The sequence below is a fragment of the Sceloporus occidentalis genome, unplaced genomic scaffold (assembly GCF_023333645.1).
Source record: "Sceloporus occidentalis isolate IW3139 unplaced genomic scaffold, rSceOcc1.0.p SCAF_18, whole genome shotgun sequence".
Taxonomy (NCBI): domain Eukaryota; kingdom Metazoa; phylum Chordata; class Lepidosauria; order Squamata; family Phrynosomatidae; genus Sceloporus; species Sceloporus occidentalis.
In genome coordinates, this window is record NW_028316998.1 from 746642 (window position 1) to 760871 (window position 14230).

At 38.8% G+C, this 14230-nt stretch overlaps 1 protein-coding gene across 1 annotated transcript; it reads left to right on the forward strand.

Annotated features, from left to right (window-relative positions):
- The first annotated feature begins 299 nt into the window (after window positions 1–299).
- On the forward strand, window positions 300–12094 carry LOC149302524 (MARVEL domain-containing protein 3-like). Its single transcript, XM_089482219.1, has 3 exons — window positions 300–387; window positions 5952–6200; window positions 11409–12094. Exons 1-3 carry the CDS (start codon window positions 300–302, stop codon window positions 12092–12094), a joined length of 1023 nt encoding a protein of 340 aa, XP_089338345.1.
- Window positions 12095–14230: the final 2136 nt, after the last annotated feature.

Consider the following 14230-nt stretch of genomic DNA (forward strand, 5'->3'; position numbering starts at 1 on the left):
GCTGTATAAAGCACCAGATGATGCAAATTACAGCTTCCCATCTGGTATTAGTATGTTAAACTAAATTGCATTTTTGCTAATTACTGTTGAGTTGCAGATGTAACTCACAAGACTTGTTTATTTTTAATTCAGCAGTAAGAGGGATTTGAGTGCTGTTTCTACAGTTCCAGTGAGTTTACTTACTACGCACATATGAAAAATAGAAATGTCCCGATCTGAAAGAAGTGTGCAGAGTGAGAGGATACCACCTTCCCAGAGGTCCAGCCATGACAGGTCCAACAGGGAGTATTCAAAGAACCATGGACTCCCTGCTAGAGACCAAGATGATTACAGAGAACGACCTCGCCGAGAGAGGCCTGAAAGGCGATCACATACATCAAATGACAGGTACAATATAATGTTCTTAATTAACATGGCAATTATAGACTTTTTATATATATATATATATATATATATATATATATATATATATATATATATATAATTTTATTTTTTTTTTAAATGGAAGTTTTTCATAAAGAAAAAAAATTGTATGTTCAAGGAGCTGCAAATCAGAGCTGTTATTTACACTATATATTTCTTGATGCTTAAGTAATCACAACTGCTATGCTTTTTCATTAACCTGACTGGGTCAAACCCTGTGTTAGGGTGAAGAAATATTGCATCAATACAAAACAGGATATGTGTTTAAATATCAAATGTTTTAAGTAGAACACAATGTTCATCTTGGAAAATACATTATAAACATCTAACATCCTGAAAGATGATCACTGGCCTTTTGGAGGTTTTGCAGTATTCTGTGTTTGCACTGGATTTATTGTCAGGCTTTCCAATTTGAAAATGTCTCTATATTCAAGATACATATGTGAGTATCCAAAATGCAAAATGACATGGCTGGAAATAGATTGGCTCCTGTATTTCCATTTGTTAGCATCTATTGTGTATTATGAGAAACAGACAGAGTTGCTTCACTACTTTTGGCAGAGATTGTGAGCATAAAATATAACAAATTCTATGGGGAATCTGCCTGTGTTAGTAAATCTAGGCTCCCTACAGACCTTTTTTGGGAGGTGCTGCTGGATGGGACCAGCCTATGGAGAGTAGTGATGTCCGGATCATGAACGAATCGTTCATTTGATCCGGTTCTTTTTAGTGATCCGGATGAGTCGGTTCACTAGACTGAACGATTCGTTTGTAACGGTTCAGTCTGTGAATCATGCAGCTGTAACCTGATCCTAGAGCTGTGAGTCATCTGCAGAGCACTCAGACACAGACTCTGGGGTCAGGTTACAGCTCATTAATTCACACAGGAACGATGACTCTTAGAGTCAGAGAGTCGTTCAAAGAGTCGAATGATCCGAAGAGTCGAATGATCCGAAGAGTCGAATGATCCGAAGAGTCGAATGATCCGAAGAGTCGAATGATCCGAAGAGTCGAATGATCCGAAGAGTCGAATGATCCGAAGAGTCGAATGATTCGAATCTTACAGGGATCCGGATCTTACAAGGATCCGAATCTTACAGAGATTCGAATCATTCAGAGAATATCACTGATACCATACTTTTATAAATAAATACATTAATAATGTTCACACTGCCCCCAGGATTTAGATTCCCCTGAGTTTGCCCCCCCTTTACCTATAACTGCACCTACAGTTAACTTTATTAAATTAATTAAATTAACCCTCAGTCATCAGCATAAAATTAACCCTTATACCCCATCAACCATAACTGCCCCTGAAATTAACCGTAAAGATCCCATTAACCATAAAGACCCCATTAACCATAACGGCCCCAGAAATTAACCCTAAATACTCCATTAACCATAACTGCCCCTAAATTAATTGCATGTACTCCAGATAAATTACCTAATAAATTGGTATGGTTGATGGGGTCTTTAGTGTTAATTTGGGGGCAGTTATGCTTAATGGGGTGTTTAGGGATAATTTAGGGGCAGTTATGCTTAATGGGGTCTTTAGTGTTAATTTAGGGGCAGTTATGCTTAATGAGGTGTTTAGGGTTAATTTGGGGGCAGTTATGCTTAATGGGTCTTTAGTGTTAATTTAGGGGCAGTTATGCTTAATGAGGTGTTTAGGGTTAATTTGGGGGTAGTTATGCTTAATGGGGTCTTTAGTGATAATTTAGGGGCATTTATGCTTAATGAGGTGTTTAGGGTTAATTTGGGGGCAGTTATGGTTAATGGGGTGTTAAGGGTTAATTTTAGGGGCAGTCATGGTTGATGGGGTGTTAAGGGTTAATTTTAGGGGCAGACATGGTTGATGGGGTGTTTAGGGTTAATTTAATGGTGAGGGTTAATTTAATTAATTTAATAAAGTTAACTTAAGGTGCAGTTGCAGGTAAAGGGGAATGTAAATCCTGGGGGCAGTGATTATTAATGTATTATTTATAACAGTATGGTGACATTCTCTGAATGATTAGAATGCCAATGAAGGCAGAGAGTCGTTCAAAGATCCGGATCTTACAATGATCCGGATCTTACAGTGATCCGGATCTTACAGTGATCCGGATCTTACAGTGATCCGGATCACTGTAAGATTCGGATCCCTGTAAGATCCGAATCTTTGAACGACTCTCTGCCTTCATTGACATCACTGGAGGCAGGGGGGAGGATTCATAATGAAAGGGGCGGGGCCAATCGTTAGTGTGCCTGCACGGAGTTACTGGAAAACAGTAACTCCGTGCAGACACACTGAGTGATCCGAAGATCCGGATCATGAATCGGATCATTTCAGTGAACGAATCGAAATGATCCGATTCACTTTAATGATCCGAACTTCCCATCACTAATGGAGAGGATGTGGGCCCCCATACTAGTATACTTCTATTACATCGATACCTAGAAAGCAAGGAACTTATAACAGCGGTGCAGGGTATAGATACATTCCTACACGTACTAGAATCATCTACAGCTATGATGGAGACATAGTGAAAACAATATTTACAGTATTCAGAATATGTAGAACAGTACTTGTACAGTACATTGGACGAGGGTAAGGAAACAGGTGGCATGCGTGGTTTTGGTAGGATGATGTTCTGGCCTGTGGTAGGCTGCAATTTAGATTTTTTTAAAAAAAGTAAAGGACAGCAGGCTCACTGGATGGCAGTAAAACAAAACCCTCTTTTATTTTATTAATTGCTCAACTGGCAGTACAGACACGAACACACAGAGTGGTACCACCTAATGCATCTCATGTGCTTAGCACATAGTCATAGGTCATCACTGACTATCGGGTCGTAATGCATTAGGTGCCTTTTGAGTAACACGCTGCGTACATGTCTGTACTGCCAGTTGAGGAATTTTAGTATGCCCTCATCTTCATTTGCATAAATAAAGAAGGGTTTTTACTGCCATACTTTACTTTTTGCCTCTCTTTGGGTCTGTGTTGATCATGTTTCATGTAGAGCTTTAATCTTGTTTTTTGGCTATGTGGCCTCTTGCAACATTATATGAGAATATTATATATTATATTAAACCTAGTCATCTTTGTTTCATACGTGTTCATTCCATGCAATTCTAGATCATTTTCAAATAGGCCAGTACATGGCCAGTATGCTCGGGCTCCTGCTTCGTCCTCAGAACAGCAGTTAGGACCATCAAGAGCATCCCAGCACCATGGCCCTCCCTCACACAGAACCTACACCGAGAAGCAATCGTTCTCTGACAAGTGCTCAAGACTGTGTTCCATAAGAGGTACCTACGTTCAGACAATAAATATCTTAACTCATGCCCGAGACAGCAGGGTTTTTTCCCTGAAAATGTGTACTAATAGCCTTCCTCACTTGCATGACAGTGGTTGACGCTGTGATAGTGTTGCTGAAAAAAACAAGCTTACGAATTTTGATAGATGGCAAACACTTAAAAAAAATTTAATAAATAAATAAATAAATAATATATATATATATATATATGGCTTTTCTAACAAAGCACGATCTTTAAATTATGCCTTCTTTTGCTCATTTTAGCATTTGTGTACTGCTCAAAATTATGTCTGCCCCACTGTCTTACTGTTGTGGGTAGTGGGCATTAATTGGGGAGATCCTCCATTCAGAGGAGGGAGCTTTCAAACCAATGGGTGTATGTACAGTTACAGCAAAGACCTCACAGCTCCCAAGTGGCCATCTCACAACCCTCTAAACCTGAGTATTGCTTAGTTTAAGATAGGCGGGTGCACCTCTATGCCGATGACCACACCCCCAACAAAGATGTCCCAGTTTAGACCCTTGAAAAGTTGGGGATATATGATTGACTTGATCCCATGACCAGAGTTGTTTATATCCTACGCAATCCTTCTGAAGTCTCATTGCTGTGAAGTTAACATTTAAAGCAAAGCGTGGGCTTTGTGGCATGTGCAAAAGGGATTACACTCATGTTTGATATTTGTTTTAATTTTTTATTACAACTCATATGTATAATTTACCACCAAAAACATAACCCCCCCCCCCTAAATTTATTAGTGGCTTTGCAATGTCCTGCATTTGTGCATTAGAAGGACCTCAGTACACACCAGAAAAATGGAGATCCAAAAGGGGACTGGTTGGTTGCCAGAAGACTTTGGGATACTGCCATTTGATCCCATCTTAAAAATTTATTGTTTGTTTATTCATGTTCTTTTTTAATACAATGGCACAGCTAATGATAAAAGTATGGTTTTCATTTGCATAACTCTGTGTAAAAAAACCCACAAAAAATTATAAATCATAAAAATATAAATCATAATCCAGTCAAGAATAAAAAGAATATTCTGTAAAGTAGGAACTTTTGTAAATATGCAAATGATTGGCTTACATGTGAAACAATCAAGGCCTAGCTAGCTCATCTACATAAAATGTCAACTTTTTTTTCCAGGGGGGATCCATGACAAAAGTTTTGGCATAGAGAGAAGTCCAGTTATGGTTCCTTTTTTCATTTTATTAATATGCCTTAGTGAGGCTGACCCTTTGTCATCTTTCTCTAAGGTAGATTATCTTGATTTAGAATATTGTGCCTGGTCATTGCATGTCCCCTGACCTACTACTCGGAATGTCTAAATGGAAACTATATTACAAAATTAACGTGGAATTCGTTTTGCAGTTGGTACCATAAAACAAACTTTCCAGAACCAATGTTATTTCAAAAATCCACACTGATAATGTAATAGTAAAGAATGTCAGCAAACACATAGTTGTCATAACTAGGAACATCTCAGGAATGACTACCTAGAGTTTCATTTTTCCTGGTCTTTATAGGAGGAATATAATGGTGTGTAGCAAGAAAAGTGGCAGGGCTAGTTGTGCATGGGGGGCATGACTCATCACAGTTTAGACTTTAAAGGGGTGCAAAATGAGAGCAGGCGTGAGTGTGCAGAACCTGGGAGAGTAGTGAACATGACTAAACTCAGAAAAGCCATGTAACCCGGAGATTCTGTTTGAAACAAAGTAAGATTTCAGCTCTGATGAAAAGCTTATGTTGGTATTTAATCCACCATTTATTTTAAGCTGTATAGCTATTGCTATTGAGTAGTTCCTTTTTTTTGTGTTCTTGGTGTTTGTCAATTGTAATCTGCGATTTGATACTTTTGAGTAGCTAGGCCATCTCATAGTAATCCAAAAGCATTTAAGTATTATAGGAAAGTTTTCTTAGCACTCTAAGGGCGGTGGCCGTCCGGTAACGTAACTATAGCCAATGGCTAGATGCGTGTGTCTGAACATGAATGTATGAACTACATTTTTATACTAACACAGCGTGGTGGCAGACATATCCAGTGGTTTACCACACACTGCACCACTTGATCTGCTGCTGGAGTATGGGGAGCGATGGATAGTGGGCACACCGGGCATTTGCCCATTCCGGCAATTGAAAAAAATAGAAAAATCCAAATTATATTTCCTGTAGCATGTCAATCTGCTGGTAGTTCTCATATAATTGCCTTTGTTGCTTTTGGGTTTCCACAGGTATGCTGCAGTTGGTGGAGATATTTCTAAATCTACTGGTCTTGATATGTGCGTCTTCTACCCAAAGTGCTTCAGCCGGGTTTTCCAGCATTGGGGGATTTGCCAATTCTTACTATTACAGCATGGGCTATGCCATGAGTGGATTTCAGGGGGATGAAGTGAGCCAAATAACACAGCTGGATATGGAGTACAGTAGGATGAAGATGCCCACTGTTTACTTTGCTGTTGGCATCAGCCTTCTCCTGCTCAGTATGACCTTGTCATTCCTGGTTGCCAATTGCATGACAAGTGTTAGGCGGAACAAGAAGGTATTGCTAGCTGAAGAAGTCCTGAATGTGACATCTGCACTAATATATATTATATGCATTGGTTTGTACATTCACTTTATCAAGCAGATCAATGGCTCAGAGTTGTGCAAAAAAAGGGAGTCTCTCTACAATCGTCACGGCTATAACTCTGTGAACTGTGAAATACTTGGGACAGAAGTTGCTGTGTGCGTATTTGCTGCTATGCTGGCTGTATCGTACATGGCAAGTGCTGTGGTGGTGGGGCTCATGTTTAAGAATAACGCCACTAAGACTAGTCCTCTAAATTCAGAATCTTTGCAAATGGCTGGATTGACAGGAATGCCAATAGAAAGGGGTTCATTAATTTGATATGGCCACTTTATGCAAACTTTGTACCAGAATCGCGTATTAAACGTAACTCTTACTGTTATTGATATTGTTAGCAAGTACCGCCCTAGGGTTTATAGCATCCTAGGTGGCAAATGGAAGGGTTTGCTACTTTCAGGTGCCGGGCCAGTTTAGGAGATATATGGTCTCCCTGCTAACTGGTTCTGCAGGTTTTTTGTTTAAAAAAAGCCTTTGCATCTCCTTTGTAAAATAAGAAGCTTATGTGGTTGAGCAGCAGGATGTGACGTTACATCATGACACTTAGCATCACTAGCTGCTATTCGGGAATGAGCTGGAGTTAATTCTTCCTAAGAGGCTCATAGTAAAGCAAATCCACATATGCAGTACTTTAAAGGTGCACTATGCATTCCTGTCCCAAAAGGGACTGCATAGAAACATGGAAGAATGCCTTATATTTACAAAAAGCTATTGGCATCTAGGGTTTTAGTGAATAAACCACAATGTCCTGCTGTAATGACACAAACGTTGCAGTATTTAATTTCGCTTCACTTTGCTTGATTGTGTGTGATGAAAATATATGGGTTTTAATATGAAGTTTACTGTGTTAATATGAAGCTTGGCTATGTATCACAAGTCTGGAAGTGGTACAGTTGGGGACTGTAAACGTGCCACTTGCATGGTTTGTGTGTCTGATAATTAGCTATGGCATACAATCTGTAGAGAACCATGATGCAGCCAGCAAAAGACATTAGCATTGGAATTGTACCCCAGAAGATCTGGATTACTATGTGCTAGCCATACCTTGTGAGGATTTATTTACCATACCATAACTGAGGGATCTAATAGTTTATCAGTTTATCACAAGCTTTTATTATGTTTTATGATGTTTAAATATAAGCGTTTTCACCAATATGTCATTCTGTATCTCTACCTCAAAAGTTGAGATCCAATTACATTCTCTGTTGTTCTGATCTCACAGTTTGATTTCTGTTTGATGATAATCATAGTTGTGCATTTGGATATTTTGCCTACTCATTTTCTATGTGCATGTCAATTTTAGTAAGTTTGGTGTTGTGCCAATGTTTTATGTATGTTTTTAACCAATAAAAATATTGTTGTAGTCGCGTATTGCGTAGATGTCCCCCGCCGGCATGTTTTTTTGGTGCTTTTTTAAAGAAAAAAACTTTTTCTTTAAAAAAGCACCAAACTTTTAGGGTGCGGCCTATATACGGGGGCGGCCTATATCCGAGCCAATACGGTATTTATATTTTTTTACACAAATAGTTCTCAATTTAACTTTAATTCTGCCTGAAAAGAGCGTAGGAACTTTGTGTTTCATCATTATAAAGTAGGTACAGTTGTGTGTGTTCTTGCATACTGTGGTAGGCAGTAGCTTATTGTAAGTAAAACAAGTCAACAACTGGAATGGTATGGAAGCCTCCATATTAAAAAGTTGTACAACGTTAGCGTATGCTGTAGTCTTGCAATATGTACAGTGTATGCTGTAGTCCTTTATATAATGACCTCAATAACCGTAATGGTCAATGCCTTCTTGTATGCACATTGGGAAGGTACACATACTCACTGACCGATACGCATTTACTCTCTACTTTAGTATTCACCTACAGAAGAAGCGTACAGGGATCATTACCCCCTAATATGATCAAAACAAAATCTGATGGGGACACTAATCTAGTTATTGCATAGTAAAATGTTTTTATGAAGCTGCATATTATCCATTTGTTCTAGCTTGTTTATACAAATGTGCTTGCGCTCTAATCTCAGGGTGAGAGGCCAGAATCTCAGAATTTGTTTTAATATTCGACACAGATGTGATAACTGAGCCTCCCGGTTAGTGCTTTCACTACCATACTATCAGTATGTCATGGCTGATATCTCTGTTTGTTGCATATGGGGCTCTGTAGCCGCAGTCCAGTCAGGGTGCCATAAGAAAGTCTGGTCTGATGAATCCCGTTTTCTTTTACGTGGATAGCAGGGTGCGTGTGCATTGCTTACATGGAAAACACATGGCACCAGGGTGCACTATGGGAAGAAGGCAAGCGAGCAGTGGCCTCTTTCAACAGGATAATGCGTCCTGCCACAAAGCAAAAAATAGTTCAGGAATGGTTAGAGGAACACAACAGTGAGTTCAAGGCGTTGACTTGGCCTCCAAATTCCCCAGTTCTCAATCCTATGGAGGAGCTGTGGACAAACAAGTTCGATCGGTGGAGGCCCACCTCCCAACTTACAGGACTTAAAGGATCTGCCTCCTTCGGAGGTCTAGTGGAGTCCCTGCCTTGACGGGTCAGAGATGTTTTCGTGGCAAAAGGGAGACTTATACAACATTAGGCAGGTGGTCATAATGTTATGCCTGACCGGTGTATATGTGTGTAAGGGCAGTGTATATGTGTATGTATATGCGCCTGTGTGTGCGTAGCTGAACTGGCAGTTTATTTAATATTAGCCCCTGCTGCTGATATATATTAATATTAGCCTCTGCTGTACAATATATATGATCTTGCTGCTATATATATATATATATATATATATATATATAGCAGCAAGATCATATATTATATATATATAATATTAGCCCCTGCTGCCAATACATTTTATATTGAAAAAAATTGGACCCTATGCAAGCATTTCCTTGGGCCCCGCTCCACGCTCCCTAGCACGCAATCCCTCCCTTTTACTCCTACACCAAAAAAATAGGTAAAGATAAAATAAACAACACATAAAACAGCACTTGCAACTTAGTAAGACATGCAAACCTTATATTTGCAGGTATACATAAATAATGTATAGAAAGATAGCATAGCAGGTATAGATCAACACATTAACACACAAACCCAGCTTTGCATGTATAGATCAATTAAAATTCACATGTCAACTGAAGGCAAAGAATCAGACATACAAATCCTGTATTTGCAGGTAATACAATAAAAATGTATGAAAACCTAGCGCTGCAGGTATAGATCCGCAGAACACACAAGCCCAGTTGTGATTGTGGAAATCACATGTAAACTCAGCACTGAGGGTATAGATCAGATAAACACATGGAAACGGCAATACCGGTATTGATCAACTAAATAAGACATACAAACCCTGTATTTGCAGGTATACATAAATAATGTATAGAACCATAGCATAGCAAATATGGATCAGCAGAATAACACACAAACCGAGCTTTGTAGGTATAGATTAATTGGAATTCACATAAAAACTCAGCATTAAAGGTATAGATAAAACCCCCTAAATTACACAAACCAAAGCCAGCCCTGGCATCCACACTGCCCACATAGAACCTGACCAGTACCCAGATAACACACACAGGACTTGCCAGCTTTGTCCCCAAACAGTCCAGCATGAGTCAACTTTGTCCCCAAACAGCCCATCCTATGCCATCTTTGTCCCATAAACACCCTGCTTGTGCCATCTTTGCCTTTCCACAAATCAATTATACATCTGTTACACACACTTTTTACAGTCACTCACTAATTCACACTTTCATTCACATAATTCATTCACACAATCATTTATTCTCTCTCATTCACACAAATCATTTACACATATTCATCAAAGCATTCTCACAAATTCATTAATTCTCACTCATTCAGGCAATTCATCTACACAATAATTCACTCTCTCATTCAGAAAATTAAGCCACACATTAATTCATGCATTCTCTCGCTCATTCACACTCTATTTCAATATTCTTACTACCCTCTTTCTCACTATCTACCCTCCCCCTTTCACTTACCTTCCAGAAGTCCTGCAGTGGGATCGCGATATGACGCCATATTCCGGCGCTCAGCATGACGTGCCGGCACCGCAAACAAACTAAAGGCGTCCCGGAGGAGACTGAGAAGCACCGAGCGGTTGCTGAAAACTTCATGAGCGACCGCTCATCGCCCCTCTCTCTCCTCCAGAAGTTCTCAGGTATGGGTAATATATATATATATATATATATATATATATATATATATATATATATATATATATATATATATATATATATATAGAAACATAGAAACCCAGATCCTAATCCTAGGAATGCAGATGGACCAATGTCCCTGAAATTCTTGGAGTTTACTGAAGCAACAATCACTTAAACTCAACTAAGGTGGAATGCTCCTGCATTCACAAACCAATGTGTATATTCACAAATATGCAATTTTGTTTTTGCTTTGTCACTAGAAAGCACTACACCTGATGTACGCAATGTGTCATATGTATTATTTTAGTGACATATCACCATTTAATAAGGGCCACTGTCATGGATACAGACAGCTTTGTTGTAACTGCTTGCCAAGAATGCCAAAGTGAAAATTAAAAGACCCCTTGTATTGATAACATTTATCCTTTTAACATCCATTTGAGATATAAACTAGGTTTGTGTATTTTTGAGTGAGATTTCATCTGTACGTCGTATTATAATATATCTAAAAAGGGTTCTTCTTTGTAAGATGTTGCAGCCCAGAAATGCATGGGCTGAAGGGTTTTAAGTGCCGTCATATTCCATGTTTCTGTGTATGGCGCCGGTGTGTAGATGTGACATTTCTGAATGCTAGGTCCACATTAATGTTTTATACCAAGCTTATATTCTGTTTATAAGCTTTTCATCATATAAGGCACATTGCGGATATCCCAGTTTTCCTTTTCTTTTTGTTTCCTTGTTCAGTTCTTGCTGTAGTGACATTTATGTCAAGCAGTATGTCAAGTACCGATAAGACTTTACCATCTAACCTAAAACTGCATTCGTGTACTACCACATTTTCTTAAAACAAATCTTTTCTTCCCTTCATTTTCTTTCTTACAGGAGTCTTGCAGTTTGTGGAAATCACCGCCGGGGTGTTGGTGTTGATCTGTGTTGTAGCATCTTACGCAGTTATTACTGGATACACATCCGCAGCTGGCTTTAGTACGTTCAGTATCGATTCCGCATACAGTCCTTTTGAAGGAAATGAACTACAGCAAGTGCGGGAGATGGACATGCAATACACTCAGCTGAGGGCACCAGGAGTTTATGGCGGAGTGGCTTTCAGCATGCTGCTGTGTGCATTTACTATTTTATTCCTGATTTTGGGGGCTAAACCATTACACAGTGTCTCTGTGCGAATCCTCTTTGCAGAACTGATTTTTGACGCTCTTGCGTTCCTGGCGTATGTTGTTGCAGTTGGACTTTATCTGCACTTTATTAAGCAGGTAAACTCAACTGAAATCTGCAAGGCTAGAGAGAGAGTTTATGCGGGCCGTGGCTACACCTGGATGAACTGTGAGGTGCAAGGAGGGGATGCAGCTGTTGCTATATTTGGCCTGATTGCTGCTTGCCTGTACCTTCCTAGCACAGTATTGTGTGGTCTCTATATCAGAACTGTGCGCGACTTTAAAAAAAATCATCTGCATTATGAATGTCCTCCTGAACCCTGCAACCAAAATGAACCCAGGGTTCGATCACGGGAAGAATTAGATTCACATAGGTTTCATCCTAGCACATTGGTATAATACACTATAACAAACAATTGTGTAATTTTGCGTTATATCCTTACTGCCAGTATTACATGATAGAATTTTTCATTTTATTATATGTGTGTGTGTTATACAATCTCATATACATATACAATATATTTTAATTGAGGCTTACAACATTTTTAGCTGCTTATAGGAAAAGGTTTTTTAATACCCATTTGTAATCATGTGTAAATTATTGTAAATATGTAAACTGTTTTTACATAGTGTGAAATGTATGTCTTTTTCAAATAAAGTCAGTAAAAAATACTTTTCTTGTTGAGCTCTGAATGAGAACTCCAATCAAGCCACTATGTATGTTTGTCATAAGAATTACTTACTATAAAAGATCTACAAGAATGTCCACAATCACTGCTTGTTGTGTATGTTCAGTTTCGTGAAACAATGCACACTGTGAACATAAAGTGTGTAACCACAGCTAGTCTCAGCAACAAGATGCTAGCAGTCATGTGTTCTTCCTACAGAGACCAGGCCGAAATGGTGGCACCCCTTGGATCCCTTTACTAGGGGCAAATCATCCTACTGGGACCCATATCCATGTGCCCCTTCTTTTCTTCCCTGATGTCTTTCTTTCTAAGGGCAGAGTTTTTGGTGCACACGAGTGTACCACTATGTTTTACAGACTCACAATAGCTTTTAGATGAAACAGTAAGGCAATGCAGAGAGTGTATTTATAAATTAAATTGGAAACACACATTGTGAAAAAACATAATAGTGACAAAAAAGGTGCATTTAGTCAATGTGTTTTTGACTCGGGTGCCATTAGGTCAAGCACTGGCCCTATGTATTACAAATGTTGTCTGATAGATGGAGGTGCTAAAGCATTATTGTAAATGGGATGTTTGCATGAAATCATCAGATTAAAACTTTGCAAAAAGCAGACGTAATGTTAGTACATAAAATGAAAAACATTAAATACATTAAAGCTAAAATATTCAAAATAACTATAAATACATGCAATTATGTTATTTCAAAGTGAGCCAGAGTGTGCCTCAATAAGGTTAGTGTTATGTATTGGGGTACTATGTAGTCATGTAGTATGTTTTGCCAGTAGATGGCAGCATAATGGTAATGTACTTGTTCTGTTGTGTTAGGTCTCTTGTGTATATATCTTAATGTGTTGCATGTGGTTAATGGAGTAAAGAAAAGAAGTTATGTTCCACTGCTTGTCTGTGTTTGTGAGCAACATCTACCTAACATTCAAATACACAAAACTGGCAACGAGGATGGGATTTCATTTAATGGACACTGCAGAAAAAATATAAAAACTCAGCCAGAGTGAGGAAGTTGAACTTCTTTTTTTTTTTTGGATTTATACATATACAAATATATCCAGCATGGCTTCTCTGGGGCACATGGAGGAATTTGATCTGGCTAATCCATCTTCATGGGACTCATATGCTGACAGGTTAGTGTTTTTCCTGGAGGCTAATAAGGTTGTTGATGCTATTCCTGCGACACCAAAAGACTGCTCATTTGAAGAAATACTGGCACTATTAAAAAATCATTTTTCACCCACCTCATCTGAAACAGTGAGGCATTTCCATTTCAATAGAAGAAATCAGCAACCAGGGGAAAGTATTGCAGCATACATTGCAGAACTGCGCAGGCTGTCTGAAAATTGCAATTTTGGTGCCAGTTTAGAATCCTTGCTTAGGGACAGGCTGGTGTATGGAGTGCTTGATGAAGCATTACAGAGGAGACTTCTTGCAAGACAAAACTTAAATTGTACAAGAAGAAGCACTTGCATATGAGGCTGCATATTTACACTCCAAAGAGATACAATCCTCCAGCAAAGATAACCCACCTGGAGTAAATCTAGTGAGGAAAATGGATGTTAAATCAAAGGATTTTTCACCACACAGTAATGTCACTGCTATATTGTTATAGTTGCGGCGGAAAACACAGACATAATACATGTAATTTCCGAAATGCAGTTTGCCACAAATGTAAACGTACAGGTCATATACAGAGGGTTTGCCAAAGTAAAGCCAGTGGAACACGAAACCAATATAATGCAAGTACAATGCCAACTGCATTGTGCTCCAAGATGTTCCTTGCAAAATGGAAGTAGATTCTGGGTGCTCATATTCTTTGATTTCAGAAGAGACA